The sequence below is a fragment of the Malus sylvestris genome, chromosome 6 (genome assembly GCF_916048215.2).
Source record: "Malus sylvestris chromosome 6, drMalSylv7.2, whole genome shotgun sequence".
NCBI lineage: Eukaryota > Viridiplantae > Streptophyta > Magnoliopsida > Rosales > Rosaceae > Malus > Malus sylvestris.
In genome coordinates this window covers 17075965-17089610 of record NC_062265.1, presented here as the reverse complement: position 1 = coordinate 17089610, position 13646 = coordinate 17075965, and the positions used below count along the sequence as shown (strand labels likewise).

Here is a 13646-nt window from a genome sequence, read left to right as displayed (position 1 = left end):
ATATGATTTGATTGTTGAATATTTGATTATTATTTAAGTATTGATTATAATACTTATTTTCTATTCGTGATATATGACATAATTTATAATTTTTTCTTTTTGCAAAAAAGAGAGATAAATGATGGCAGACCACGGTTATCCGTCCCTTCCGAGGGCCGGAAAGATTCACAGAGGAATAATTTATAAATTTGGTAGTCTACCTAAACACAAAAATTAGAGCCACTTAGTATTATGGTCTGATGATATTTCTCTTCACTTGTAAGTGGGAAATCTTAGGTTTGGATCTCGTGTATGCTGAATTCGATACGGCTGGTTTGGTATTGTTGTGCTTTAAAAAAAAACTACTTTTGTTGTGCTGTGAGAATAAATTCATTTTTGCTGCTTCACGTTTTCAGTTTTTTTTCACAAAAAACTGTGAAAATAAGCTGTTTTTAAGTGTTTACCAAACATTTTTTGAGCTCAGGTTTTTTTTATACTCACTTTTTATAAAAGCATTTCAGTACCAAACTAGTACTAAATTAAATTACCCATTATGTGGCTTAGCCAAACTCTCATATCTCTTAGTGTAAATTATGTCGTTTTATTTCAAAAAAATAAAAATTAGAAGAAAATTTTGAAAAGAAGAAGGAAAAATGGACCCCGCAGAAAACCAAAATCAGAGGAAAATTTTTAAAGGAAGAAGAGAAAAAGGAAAAGCAATCAAATTGTCAGGCGCAGAAGCAAGCAGCTTTATCTTGTTTTTCTTTTTACGAGCTCTCTTCCAACCGCTTTCATGGTAATGATTCGTTCTATTGCCAATATTTCTGAAATCTTCTCTCTCCTCCCTCTCTCTCTTAGTTCCATTTCTCAGAACCCCAAAACCAAAACAAAACAAAACCTTGAAAACCTCATAACGACGAAGCTTTAAAAATCTTTTTCATTTTCCCTCTCTCTGTGTTTATGTAAAATCTTTGTTTTTTCTCAGACGTGGTGCAGAAAGTTGTCTGTCTCAGATCCCAATATACGGCTCTCGGCATCTTTTTTACACCATTAACGATTTTAAACTGTACTCAAAGCCTATATCAAGCACTTTCTCTCTCTACACTGTCATACACCATAACGGCATAGAATCCCGTTCTCAAAACTCAAGGGTTTTCTACTATCTCTGTGGTCCTCGAACCAAGCTAGATTACCCTTTATAATTCTCCTCTTTCTCTACAAAACCCATCCCTCAGAATTTCCAACAGATTTGGATCGAGTCGTCGAGAAATGCAAGAATCCGGGTTGGGGATGATGGGTGGTGGCGGCATCGACGGTCATCATGACCAGCATAACCGGCAGCTCAAGGCTGAGATAGCCACACACCCTCTCTACGAGCAGCTCCTATCTGCTCACGTGTCGTGTCTTCGGGTGGCGACGCCAATCGATCAGTTGCCGCTCATAGACGCTCAGCTGTCTCAGTCGCACCACCTCCTGCGCTCTTACGCTTCTCAGCAGCAACATGGCCACTCAGTCTCCCCACACGAGCGCCAAGAGCTTGACAACTTTTTGGTTAGTCCGTTTTATTAATTTGTTACTGTCTAATTAATATATTTGTATTTATGTTTTTTTTTATCTGGTTTAATTTGTTGAGTAATTGAATTTGTACTTGTTTGGTTTTATTAGCTAATGATTTACCTTTTTTCTTTTGGTTAACGGGGGTTTACTCATTGTTTCTGCAGGCACAATATCTGATAGTTTTGTGCTCTTTCAAAGAACAACTTCAACAACATGTCAGAGTCCATGCGGTTGAAGCTGTCATGGCCTGCCGTGAAATCGAAAGCAACTTGCAGGCTCTCACTGGTATGGCCCCTCTCTATTTTTCTCAAAATTTCACCTTCCTGGCTATTATGATTATTTTTTTCAGACCGCGAATCTCGACTATTAATTGTGTTGAGTTACACCGAAATATTTGGTTTAACTCGCAGTTTGACAATACAAGAGAATATTAAACGTCGTAATATGTTTGAGATGGAAGTGTTTAGAATATGAGTTATGAATGTTGTTTTTATCATCAGTTGGTGTTAGAAATGTTTAGGATATTTGTTTGGTTTTGTCACTGGGAATGAAATTTGCTTCTGTTTTCTGTGCTGCGACGTTTTGTGATGTTTTAATGTGTTTGGTAGGCATAAACGACCAGCTATTCTGGGGTTCTGGAAGTTTAAGTGCTGTCCTTGTAAGGAGTGGGTGCGGTATAGGGTAGGGTCTACGAAAACTAATTAATCAAAGTGTAGTGTTGGCTAGGGGTTGGTTAATTGTACTTGGATTGTCCCCCCTCCCCAATCCATCTCCTTTCTATGCCTTCCTAATTGAACGGTCACAGTTAAGGCACGTCAACATTTTATATTGTTTTTTTTATAAAGATAATATGACAAAAAACAATAGAAATATAAAATGTTGACGTGATTTAACCGTGACCGTTCAAATAGGAGGACATGAGAAGGGAATGAAATGGGGGAGGGCAGACAATCCAGGTCCTGGCTAATTAGGTTGAAGGGGCACAGAAGATAACGATCATACTGTCATGTATAGTATTAATCGACGTATTATAACATGACTAGACAAAATATTGTTATATCATAAACTTAAGATGTAATATATACAAATATATATACATAATATACATGTTATAACATGAATAGATTGATAACTTGATGTGGCGTTTAGCGTATTGATAACAAGACGGAGAAACTTATCGACCCTGCCAAGAGTAGTCTCCATGACCTAACTAACAAGGTTGCAACAGAATATTTGGTTCTAGAATACTTTGATTTTGATGATTGCAATGATTAATATATGTTTTTCGTTGGGAATATAATATAGAATTCATGAACTTGTTTATTTGTTGGATTATCCATATGTTGGAAGTTTGGTGATTAATTTGGTGGTGGAGTTTAAGTAGGTGCACGTAACCACTCATATTATAAATTAATGATGATTAAGTAGAAGGGTTTGATTCATGGGGGATCTGCTAGGTGGAGACGCCAACTGAAACTGGTACAGGGTCTTTTCACTAAATTAATTAATTAATAAAGGAATATTGCTTACATTCCCCTCTTGAAAGAATGAACTTATTCTCTCACTTACAAATTACGTATTTTTAATGTTAAAATTTTATAATTGGAATCGTTAAATCTTGATTGAGCCTACAAAGAATCATTCAATTTGGAGATCTTTTAGTCATTCATATACATAAAACAAATGGACAGTTTATCACGATCAAAATCATTGATTGGTTTAACGCGTATGAATGACTTAACGATCTCCAAATTAAATAATGTTTTGCATATATGATCTTTCGATAATGATACAGAGAATGAACGATTTCGATTATGACGTTCGGAAAGTAAAGATTCGTTAATCGTAAGTAAGAGACATGTAAGTCCTCCCATAGAGGCGACACAAGAATTATCCTTTCTTTTTTTTTCTTTTTTCTAGAATTTATGTCTGATTAATTGGTTGTTAGGGTTGGGGACACAACACAAAAACCAGAATGCAAGTTGCACAAGATATTTCAGATTTTTTTTTTTTATGTCTATATAGTATAATTGGTTGAGTAATTGCTTGTTTCAAGCCAATTTCAGGGTTCATGCTATTGTAGGTTGCATATATATGGTAATGGTAGCTTGGAATATCAATTTTCTCTCCTTTTTTTTTTTCACTTAAAAACCTCAAAGGTTGCGCACTTCTTGAGTTGTCTTTTTTATTTTTATTTTTTTTTAACTCAAACATATATATATATATATATATATACATATAAATATTTTTTGAACTTGTGAATTGCATATAAAAGTTTGACTAGTATTTTCGTGGTCATGCTAAATGGTTAATTGGAATTATCCTATATAGACTTTGTGTGTTTTCCTTAGTTTAAAGTTGATGAATAGCTGTTGATCATGATGTGGGGGAGGATACTATAATAATATAGAATAAAGGGTACACTTTGATCTAGGGGTTAATAAAAAAGAGCTTTGGTTGATATCAAGGTAAAGAAAACGACAAATTAATAAGCAAACATGGAAGAAGACCTAAGAGAAAAAGAGAAGAATGATCCTACATTGTTGTTCTTTGTTCAATTCTTGCATGCTTGCGAAATCTCAAATGGCTTGTTTGAAAGTACTTTAAAAATGATAAAACGTTTTGAGAGAAAATATTTTTGGGTTCTATAAGCAGTTGAAGTGTTTTATGTAAGAAACACCAATTATGTGCTTCTTTCAGAAAGCACTTGAAGTGTTTTTCCTGAATTTACTTGTATTTTTCTTATTAGATTGGTTCCAAAACCATTTTCATCAAAAACGTTTCTAGCCATTTTAAAAGTACTTCGAAACGAATTCATAGTGTATATGCGTTATAGCTACAATTCAGACAAAAAAAAAAATATTGGAATTTGACATCTATTTTGTCATATAACATATATAAAATCTAGTAAGTTATCTAGTTTAATTCCTGCATACGATCTTAACGTGACATTCCAAGGGAAAAGATAACTTGCTTTAAAAAATAAAAGTACAATGTAACACAAGTTATAAACTTTCATCTATCGAATTTGAACTCGAGGTCTCATTCAAATCATTATGCTTTAGTATTTATATATATATGATACTTTTGGTAAAAAGAATAATAATAAAGAAGAATTCATATATGTTGCGGGAAGTCTGGAATCAAGGACTTGACTGGTTTCTTTAGCCCCAGTAATTAAGGCTCGTTTGATAATCCTTAGTTTTTGGTGTTAATTTTTATGTTTGAGATGTGGGTAAAGTATACAGGGTAAATTAAGGAGGTATGAAGGGTGACGGGTGATACTTTTGAAAGTGAAAACAACTTGAAATAATTTATTATTTTTGTTTTCATTTTGTGTGTCTTTCTTTGTACATTTCTTCTACATCTCTCTCGCTATCCTCCATCCACTATTCTTCATCCCTCATTTCTTTTATGTATTTGTCCTCTCTATCCCTAACGCAAAAAGTGAAAGGTGAAAATGAAAAAACAAAATGATTATCAAATAGCCCCGGCTAACTCATATCTGATAACTGTTTAGCAAAACATTAGGCTTTGCTGTTTAGACTTCCAGTATGTTCCCAGCCCAGTTACTTATAGGCCCAGCTCACCGTTCTTGGTTTCAGTTTCTTGTCACTCACACGAACTCATTTCACTGAGATTGAGGAATTAACAGGGAGAAGTAGGAGTTGAAGCATTTATTCTGTTCTTTCCATGGCAAACACAAAGTAGAATTAATCACTTTTATTTGAGCTCTTTTCAGGAGTAAGTCTGGGTGAAGGTTCGGGTGCAACAATGTCCGACGATGAGGATGAGATGCAGATGGATTTCCCTATGGATCAATCCGGCGCCGAAGGGCATGACATGATGGGATTTGGCCCTCTACTCCCAACCGAATCTGAGCGATCACTAATGGAAAGAGTTCGACAGGAATTGAAAATTGAGCTGAAGCAGGTACAACTTATACACACATAAAAGTTACACCGTTGCTGCAGTTATGCTGTTATGCTTTCGGGATGTGAACTGAGTTTTCGGTTTCCTAAATATATAACAAACTTGCATTGTTAAATATTTGCAGGGTTTTAAGTCAAGAATTGAAGATGTAAGAGAGGAGATTTTAAGAAAAAGAAGGGCGGGGAAATTACCTGGGGACACAACTACAGTGTTGAAGAATTGGTGGCAGCAGCATTCTAAGTGGCCCTATCCAACTGTAAGCAAGAAACTTCACATTTCATACTCTGCGATTTTTCTTCAATACAACGTAGTACCGAATCCAAACCCCATACTTTGATTTTATTGCACTCCATACATATTTACCATTCTGCTTAATCTGAATATGCCCAACAAAGTAAATGTTACAGAAATGATGGAAGAATTTTGGGAGATGCTCTTGAATAACACTATTACTATATATAGTGAATCAACAGTATCGACAATTTTTTGACAGCATATTAATTACTATCGTTGATTCGTGATTATGGGACAAATAGTGACATTATCAACAACATATCCAGATGATACTAATATAATGAGACTATTTGCTACAATAAACAGTGGTATTTGAGAAGATTGCTGCATCATGCCGAGATGATATCGATCTAATTGGATTGTTTGCTATAACAATAGTGTCATTTGAGAGCACTATGATGATAGTGTACTTCTGTTGAGAGTATCAATCCCACGTTGAGGAAAGAAGGGACCTTGCACTATATTTCCAATTGGTTTTACGGTGGAACCTCAACTTTCTTCAGATTCCTTCAAGAATTAATGAATGATTCATATGATATATGCAGGAAGATGACAAGGCAAAGCTTGTGGAGGAGACAGGGTTGCAGCTAAAGCAGATAAACAATTGGTTCATCAATCAAAGGAAGCGCAACTGGCACAGCAACTCTCAATCAGTCACCTCTTTGAAGTCCAAGCGCAAACGATAGATGACAAACCATAACAACCGTTGGATCTTGTTTGATAATCAGAGAAACTGATGAACTCACTTCTGTGTCTGATGATATATATGGCTGTTGAATTGTGTGGCATTGGGGAAGTATGTATAGTCTAATTAGCCAACACTTTTCAAACAGAAATTAAGTAACAAATGGCCAACTAATTACATGTGAAACGTTGTATAAATTCATGTTTTCGATCGGCTGGGTAACGATCCTTCATCTTTATGTACTATATTTCATTAAATTTTGTCCAAGTTTGCTTGCGAATGTAGACTGCTTGCTGATCTGTTCCTGTAAAATTGCTGCAACATTTTCTAAAGGTTTCCATTGGAGCAACATTTTGAAATTCACAAATATGAATGCTGAATGATGGTGTGGGGTAAAAACTCCGAGCTCCGAGCTAGGACCAATTTCAGGCTAGTACTAGTGCTTCTCATAAATCCTTTATTACGTGTATGTAAGGAGTGCCACACCTTGCATTAATAATAAGCGGAGATATGCGTCACGGTGTCGCGACTAGAGCGTGAAGGATGTACAATCACTGCAGGGTATAAAGTTCAAAATGCTCTTCCATGCACGCACAACCACAGGCTCTTAAAACTTCCAAATTTGAGGTTAACGATTGAATTGCTAAGTATTCATGCGCATGTATATATAGGTGTAGTGCAAGAATAGCACCAAACCAATTGGAAACAAACACAAGCTAACAGACAAGAAATATACCAAATGAAATGCGATAACAAAATAGGAAAGACACTAAAATCTAGGGAGGTTTCTCAACAATCAGTGTAACAGAGTAAATCCTCGGAGCAGTAAGATCTCACCAATAATTCACTATCAACCAAATGGGTGTGTTTACAAAGTGTTTGGCAATCTCACAATCCAAAACTCTTATACACAGTGCGCCCAATAACTCTCACACACTAAAGAAACAAATAGAGATTCCTCTCTAAACAAATTAACAGATAATATACCAACCATAACTTTGATGGAGTGATTGCCAACAAAGGAGGGAGCAGCAACTTTCTTCTTCTCAAGATTGAGGCTGTCGGCTCTGTTCTCTCTCATCTGAAAACAAAAGGCATGATTAATGCTTAACATCATTCCGTGCCTTTAGTCTAGATAATAATTTATTAAATAAAAAAAGAAAAATTAATGATAAGGGTTTGAAAACTTTAAATGTTAACAAAAAAACCATGTACTAACTTTATTTAATGGTTAGGACAAAGCCCAATATTAAATCAGTCCAATTACAATGGCCCAAACAATGAGTTACCAGTTTTGCCCCTCACAACAACTCACACACACGCAAGCAGAGTTACAAAGAGCAAAGAGCCGTTAAACCCTAAGGTTGCAGCCATGTCTCTCATCACAATTCGCAGATGAGGAGTTCCAGCATATTCTGCATGTGTTGAATACCAACGTGGATGGATAGCAGAAGATCATGTTTCGCCCTTACCTCTATCAAGGGTATCGGTAGACGTTTCGCCAACATCGTCTGCAAGAAGGCTGATGTCGACATGAACAAAAGGGCTGGTGAACTATTTGCTACCGAGCTTGACAATCTGATGACTATTGTGGCATAACCCCACCAGTTCAAGATACAAGGATGGTAAATATTCCCAGGTGGTCTACAAGGATAGAGATTATGGAGTTTCGGTGTTCATCATTTGCAACATACTCTCTTCATTCCCATTCTTGGTTGCAATCACTCTTATTATCTGGTGAAATTTCGACCGGAGTTTTCGCATTATGTGTATAGAGAGCCTCATGATGGTTGTAGCTTCTCTGGTTCCCAATTTCCTAATGGGTATTATAACAGGAGCTGGAATCATGGTAATGAGATACACTCAAATGCTTGATAATAAGCTTCCTCTTCTCTTTCCCATCATGTATATCCTTCCTGGTGTATCCTCAATTAAATGGTTGTGCATGCAGAGCATCCTGATGATGACCTCGGGTTTCTTCCTCTAGCTACCAGATCTTCCCAAGCCGTTTGGGATACCAATAGACCACTCCAAGTGGTGGGACTTGGCTGCTATTCCCATGTGGTCTTCGACATTACCGGGGCCTTGCGTGGATAGAGATTTGTGGCCTTTGAAGAAGCGACATTAAGGAGGAGGAGAAAGAAGGGAATGACACACGTTACATCAAATTACCAATTTGATTTCAAGTTCTTGAACTGTGTTCCTTCTGTCCTTCCCCTTTGGAAATCTGGAATTCCACTCACACTCAGTCCAAAATTCAAGTTTTAATTTTTTTAATTGGCATTTGACAACACTAATCTTGTTCCCTGTGTCGAATTTTTATAGTAATTTGGCCCTTTGGTTAATGTGTAAGGTCTAGTTCCCCAATTTTGATAACATTGTTGCAAGCTGGTTGTCTTAACTTTGCATAAATTAAAGAACTGAAAAAAAGATGGGTTTGGATGTTTAGTGGGATCTACTTATTAGTGAACATGCCAAACCAACAAACAAAAAGAAACAAAGAATTCAAAGTCCTGCAAAAAATTGTGTCACAATTTGCCATGATCATAATTAAAGGACATTTTCGTTACATATATATGGGTGTTCTTGTTCTAGGTTTGAGTTGGAGCATGAGATTAGAGAAGAAGCGAAAGAAAAGTAAATAGTCGGTGTTCAACTTTAAGAAATAGTCAGTGTTCAGTTTAATAAATAGTGATAGTACAAGTGTTTAGTTTAAGAAATAGTGATAATACACGCGTTCAGTTCTAGAAATAGTTCATGTTCAATTTAAGAAATAGTGGTAGTATCAGTGTTCAATTTAAGAAATAGTCAATATTCAATTTAAGAAATAGTCAATATTCAGTTTACGAAATAGTCACTATTCAGTTTACGAAATAGTCAATATTCAATTTATGAAATAGTAATGTACCAATGTTCAATTTAAGAAATAATGATAATTCTCGTGTTCGGTTCTAGAAATAGTGAGTGTTCTGTTTAAAAAATAGTCAGTACTCAATTTAAGAAATAGTCAGCTCAGTTTAAAAAATAATTGGTTCTGTTTACGAAATAGTCAATGTTTAGTTTACGAAATAGTTAATATTCAGTTTACGAAATAGTCAATATTCAATTTATGAAATAGTAATACTACCAATGTTCAATTTAAGAAATAATGATAATACTCGTGTTCAGTTCTAGAAATAGTGGGTGTTCTGTTTAAAAAATAGTCAGTGCTCAGTTTAAGAAATAGTCAGCTCAGTTTAAAAAATAATCGGTTCTGTTTACAAAATAGTCAATGTTCAGTTTACGAAATAGTCAGTATTCAGTTTAAGAAATAGTGATAGTACTAGTGTTCAGTTTAAGAAATAGTGATAATACCCGTGTTCAGTTACAGAAATAGTCAATGTTCAGTTTTAAGAAATAATCAGTTTTTATTTTAAGAAATAGTGATAGTATTCGTGTTCAGTTTAATAAATAGTCAGGGTTCAATTTAAGAAATAGTGATAGTATCGATGTTCAGTTTAAGAAATAGTGATAGTATCGGTGTTCAGTTTAAGAAATAGTGATAGTATCAACGTTCAGATTAAGAAATAGTCAACATTCAGTTTAAGAAATAGTCAATGTTCTGTTTAAGAAATAGTGATAGCATCGGTGTTCAGTTTAAGAAATAGTGATGGTATTCGTGTCCAGTTTAATAAATAGTCAGTATTCAATTTAAGAATAGTGATAGTATCAGTATTCAGTTTAAGAAATAGTATCTGCGTTCAGATTAAGAAATAGTTAGTGTTCAGTTTAAGAAATAGTCAACATTCAGATGAAGAAATAGTTAGTGTTCAGTTTAAGAAATAGTCAGCATTCAGTTTAAGAAATAATCAGCATTCAATTTAAGAAATGGTGATAGCATCGGTGTTCAGTTTAAGAAATAATGATAGTATTCGTGTTCAATTTAATAAATAGCCAGTGTCCAATTTAAGAAATAGTGATAATATCAATGTTTAGTTTAAGAAATAGTGATAGTATCAGCGTTTAGTTTAAGAAATTGGTAGTGTTCAGTTTACGAAATAGTCAGTGTTCAGTTTAATAAATAATAATAGTATAAGTGTTCAGTTTAAGAAATAGTGATAATATCCGTGTTCAGTTTGAGAAATAGTGATAGTATCAATGTTCAGTTTAACAAATAGTAATAGTATTTGTGTTCAGTTTGTCATGCTACTTTGAACTTTAGATTGAAACATGACTTTTCAAAGATGTCATGTTTGTCCTGAATCCAACAGAGGAAGGGAAAAATGATAGTACGGAAATCATTTCCAAATTTATAATCATTTGTAACGGCTCGTTTGTACAAATAAAAATAATGAAAAATAAATAAAAAAGATGGTTTGGATGTCTCTGATCAATTAAACACAGTACATTAGTTGGAAAAATGGATATAGGTACATGTAAGCAAGCAGCAGGCGCTCTGAAAGTAGCAAAACCAGAGGGAGAGAGAAACAAATTCAAAGCTGTCACCACATCATATCGATGTTCAACCCAGCTACTGCCAAATGTTGGCATAGCCGATGATTCTCCTTCGGATGCACTCCTCGGACATTCCATATGCTTTTGCGAATGGTCCTTGAGGATGCAAACCGCATGCCTTATCAAAAGTACCCTCAGATGAGGTTCTTTCAGCACTGGACACCAAATTCTTAACCATGTACATAATCATATTTGAAAAGGATCTTGTTGAATTAAAAACATTCAAAAACAGCAGAACCTCCATAATTTTACTCTTACGGGTAATTCAACAAATTGGGTTTCGCATTGATCATAAATACACTAAATTTCATACCAATTTGAAATCTACACAACAAACAATTACAAATTATAGTTTTTATGACCCAATAAGCATCTTACATCACTACAACAACTAAAACGCATTAAAATTGATAATATCATGAATTCGAACAACGAAAAAGGAAATCGAATTCGGTTACCTTGTACTTGCCAACCTCTTCGCTGACTTCCTTCAAATCACCCTTTGCGAAAATCAGACCGACGTTGCTCTAAATCCCAAAAACAACAACAAATCAGAAAACCAACGAATACAAACAAATCAGCAACCACAAATAAAGCCAAAGAACGTACCACGGAGGGGGACGAGGTTGAGGTAGGCACTGTTGCCCGTCTTCTTCGCATGGATCCTGACAGACCTTTTCATCATCGTGTTCTTCCCCTTCAGAACGACGGAGTCTCCGCGCAGCCTCTCGTAGATGTTCTGGAGATTGTCGGGGGCGACAATGAGGACCTGGCCATACTCGTCGAGGAGGGAGCAGAGCTTGGAATCATAGGCGATCTTCTAGTTGGCCTTGGAGGGTTTTCTACTGTTAGGGGTACTTTTGGAAACTTAATTTTATCCATGTTGAGCTCTCTAATCCAGCCCGTGTGGAATTTGAAAGCCCTGTCCTCATGGTTAATTTTGAGGTGCTTTTGGTTAAAGAAAACTATAGGGTGGTTTTTGGTTAAAATATTCTGGATCCAAGCCCTTTTCATTAAAGCTCCCAATAAAAAAAGCATGATGCCTTGTATAAGGGTTGCTGCTGCCAATTAAACCCTAGCCACTCTTTCTTATGGGCAACTAAAGACCCATTTAATTTGGGCTTCTAGGCTCACAAAATGCAAAGGCCAAATTAAGCCATAAATTCAACAATAGACACTGGAATTCTTAAGGAGAGGTAAACATGCTTTCATGTTTTATGACAAACTAATTTTTGTCCTTATAAGCTGCACAATAAGAATTCAAAAACATCGGTAAAGTAGGAGTTGGAGTGCTCCACTACGGAAGAGGATCATTTTCGGATTTACTTTGTAAGGATTCTATGGATTCTCATATCCTAGCCGTTCATTGTATATCATGCGGTCAGTTTTCGCCAGATACTATTTATGTTTAATTTTAAATAAAAAAGGCAAATGATTTATGACCACACGATACACGATAAATAACTAAAATGTAAGAATCCTTAGGATCCTTACAATTTGGATCTGCATGGGATTCAATTCCCTCCACTACATAAAAGTACAACATAAAAACTAAAAATAAAGGAGCGCAAGTAACTTATAACTCAACTTCTTGCACCCTAGCCTTTCTGCATGCGAAAAACCTTTTTTACATCACAACGGCGCGTAGATTTTTACATCATGGCACTCTACGCACGGCGTTTAGAGTTATTTTTTCTTTTTACATTCTTTCACAAATAAAGACATTCTTATAGTTACAATGTGCTAAGCGCAACGTATGATGTTTAATTTTAATATCTGTACTTGTCAAGAGACATTCTTTCATTTTAATTTATTTGGCTAAAAATTTGTATGAACTTTTGCAGCATTAGATTTACATTATGATACTGCAAGTCTCTGAACTTGAAAAGAGAAGTGCACATAAACAAAATGAAGCTAAACATGATGTTCCTGATCAATCTCCCAAATCACAAATGCCACAAAAAATGAAACTTTATGTCCAAATGATAGCAAACAAGTCACATATGAATACACCATTTAAATTATCGTCAAACTGAGTAAATAAACCGCACAAAAAGACAACCTCAATATACAAAGAGAAAACTACAAACTTGAAGTCCGAATTAGTCACCCAAAATATACAAACATATCGAAGAACAAAATTAATAATATTTATAAATTATTTCTCACATTCCTCAAAACTAAAAAAAATCGTGTCAGCAGTGAATTAAAAATAACATAATAAAAATGTTGGCTAAAAAGGAGAAACCAATATCAACGTACATGCAAACCAAGGCTTGTTTCTCCTCTCCCTTGAAGCTGCCTGTGCAAAGTATTACTCCATTATATATTATCTTCCCTGAAACCATCTTTATTCCAAGCATTAGTAAACCAAACTTGTGATAATTCCAATTTCTGAGTGGTAGAAATTTGCAACAAAGGGCAACCAAAGTATGCTATAGCAATGCGGATCACTACAGTAAAAGCAAGGTGGGACTAAGGACTATTAATCCCTGTAAGCATTAGTTAGATTCAAAATAAAGTTATGACTTTTAATTAATACTAGAAAGTTTTGCCCGTGCGTTGCTGCGGGAATAGAAATTGTGTGAAAAATTGTATTTCAAAGGTATATACACCTCAAGTTATATCACATTTAATTAAATTACCGCAAGAACATATTGATGCACTTAATATGGAAATTCATAAACTATTTGACAATATGAAA

General features: G+C 35.1%; 1 protein-coding gene and 1 long non-coding RNA gene across 2 annotated transcripts; one reads left to right on the top strand and one right to left on the bottom strand.

Moving 5' to 3' along the window:
• Nucleotides 1-688: 688 nt before the first annotated feature.
• On the top strand, nucleotides 689-6705 carry LOC126626490 (homeobox protein HD1-like). The gene is made up of 5 exons (XM_050295822.1): nucleotides 689-1530; nucleotides 1701-1821; nucleotides 5279-5469; nucleotides 5594-5725; nucleotides 6309-6705. The coding sequence occupies exons 1-5, from the start codon at nucleotides 1249-1251 to the stop codon at nucleotides 6447-6449; spliced, it is 867 nt and encodes a 288-aa protein (XP_050151779.1). The 5' UTR covers nucleotides 689-1248; the 3' UTR covers nucleotides 6450-6705.
• A 4006-nt stretch (nucleotides 6706-10711) lies between these two features.
• LOC126626491 (uncharacterized) lies at nucleotides 10712-11777 on the bottom strand. The gene is made up of 2 exons (XR_007624705.1): nucleotides 11552-11777; nucleotides 10712-11469 (listed from the first exon to the last, which is right to left on the bottom strand). It is a non-coding gene; the product is annotated as an uncharacterized LOC126626491 (long non-coding RNA).
• Nucleotides 11778-13646: the final 1869 nt, after the last annotated feature.

Excerpts from the sequence above, each read along its gene's own strand:
- LOC126626490 (XM_050295822.1), top strand. The coding sequence starts at position 1,249 with ATGCAAGAATCCGGGTTGGGGATGATGGGTGGTGGCGGCATCGACGGT. Across the intron at positions 1,822-5,278 it reads CAACTTGCAGGCTCTCACTG|GAGTAAGTCTGGGTGAAGGT; the intron begins GTATGGCCCCTC and ends AGCTCTTTTCAG. Across the intron at positions 5,470-5,593 it reads TGAAAATTGAGCTGAAGCAG|GGTTTTAAGTCAAGAATTGA; the intron begins GTACAACTTATA and ends AAATATTTGCAG.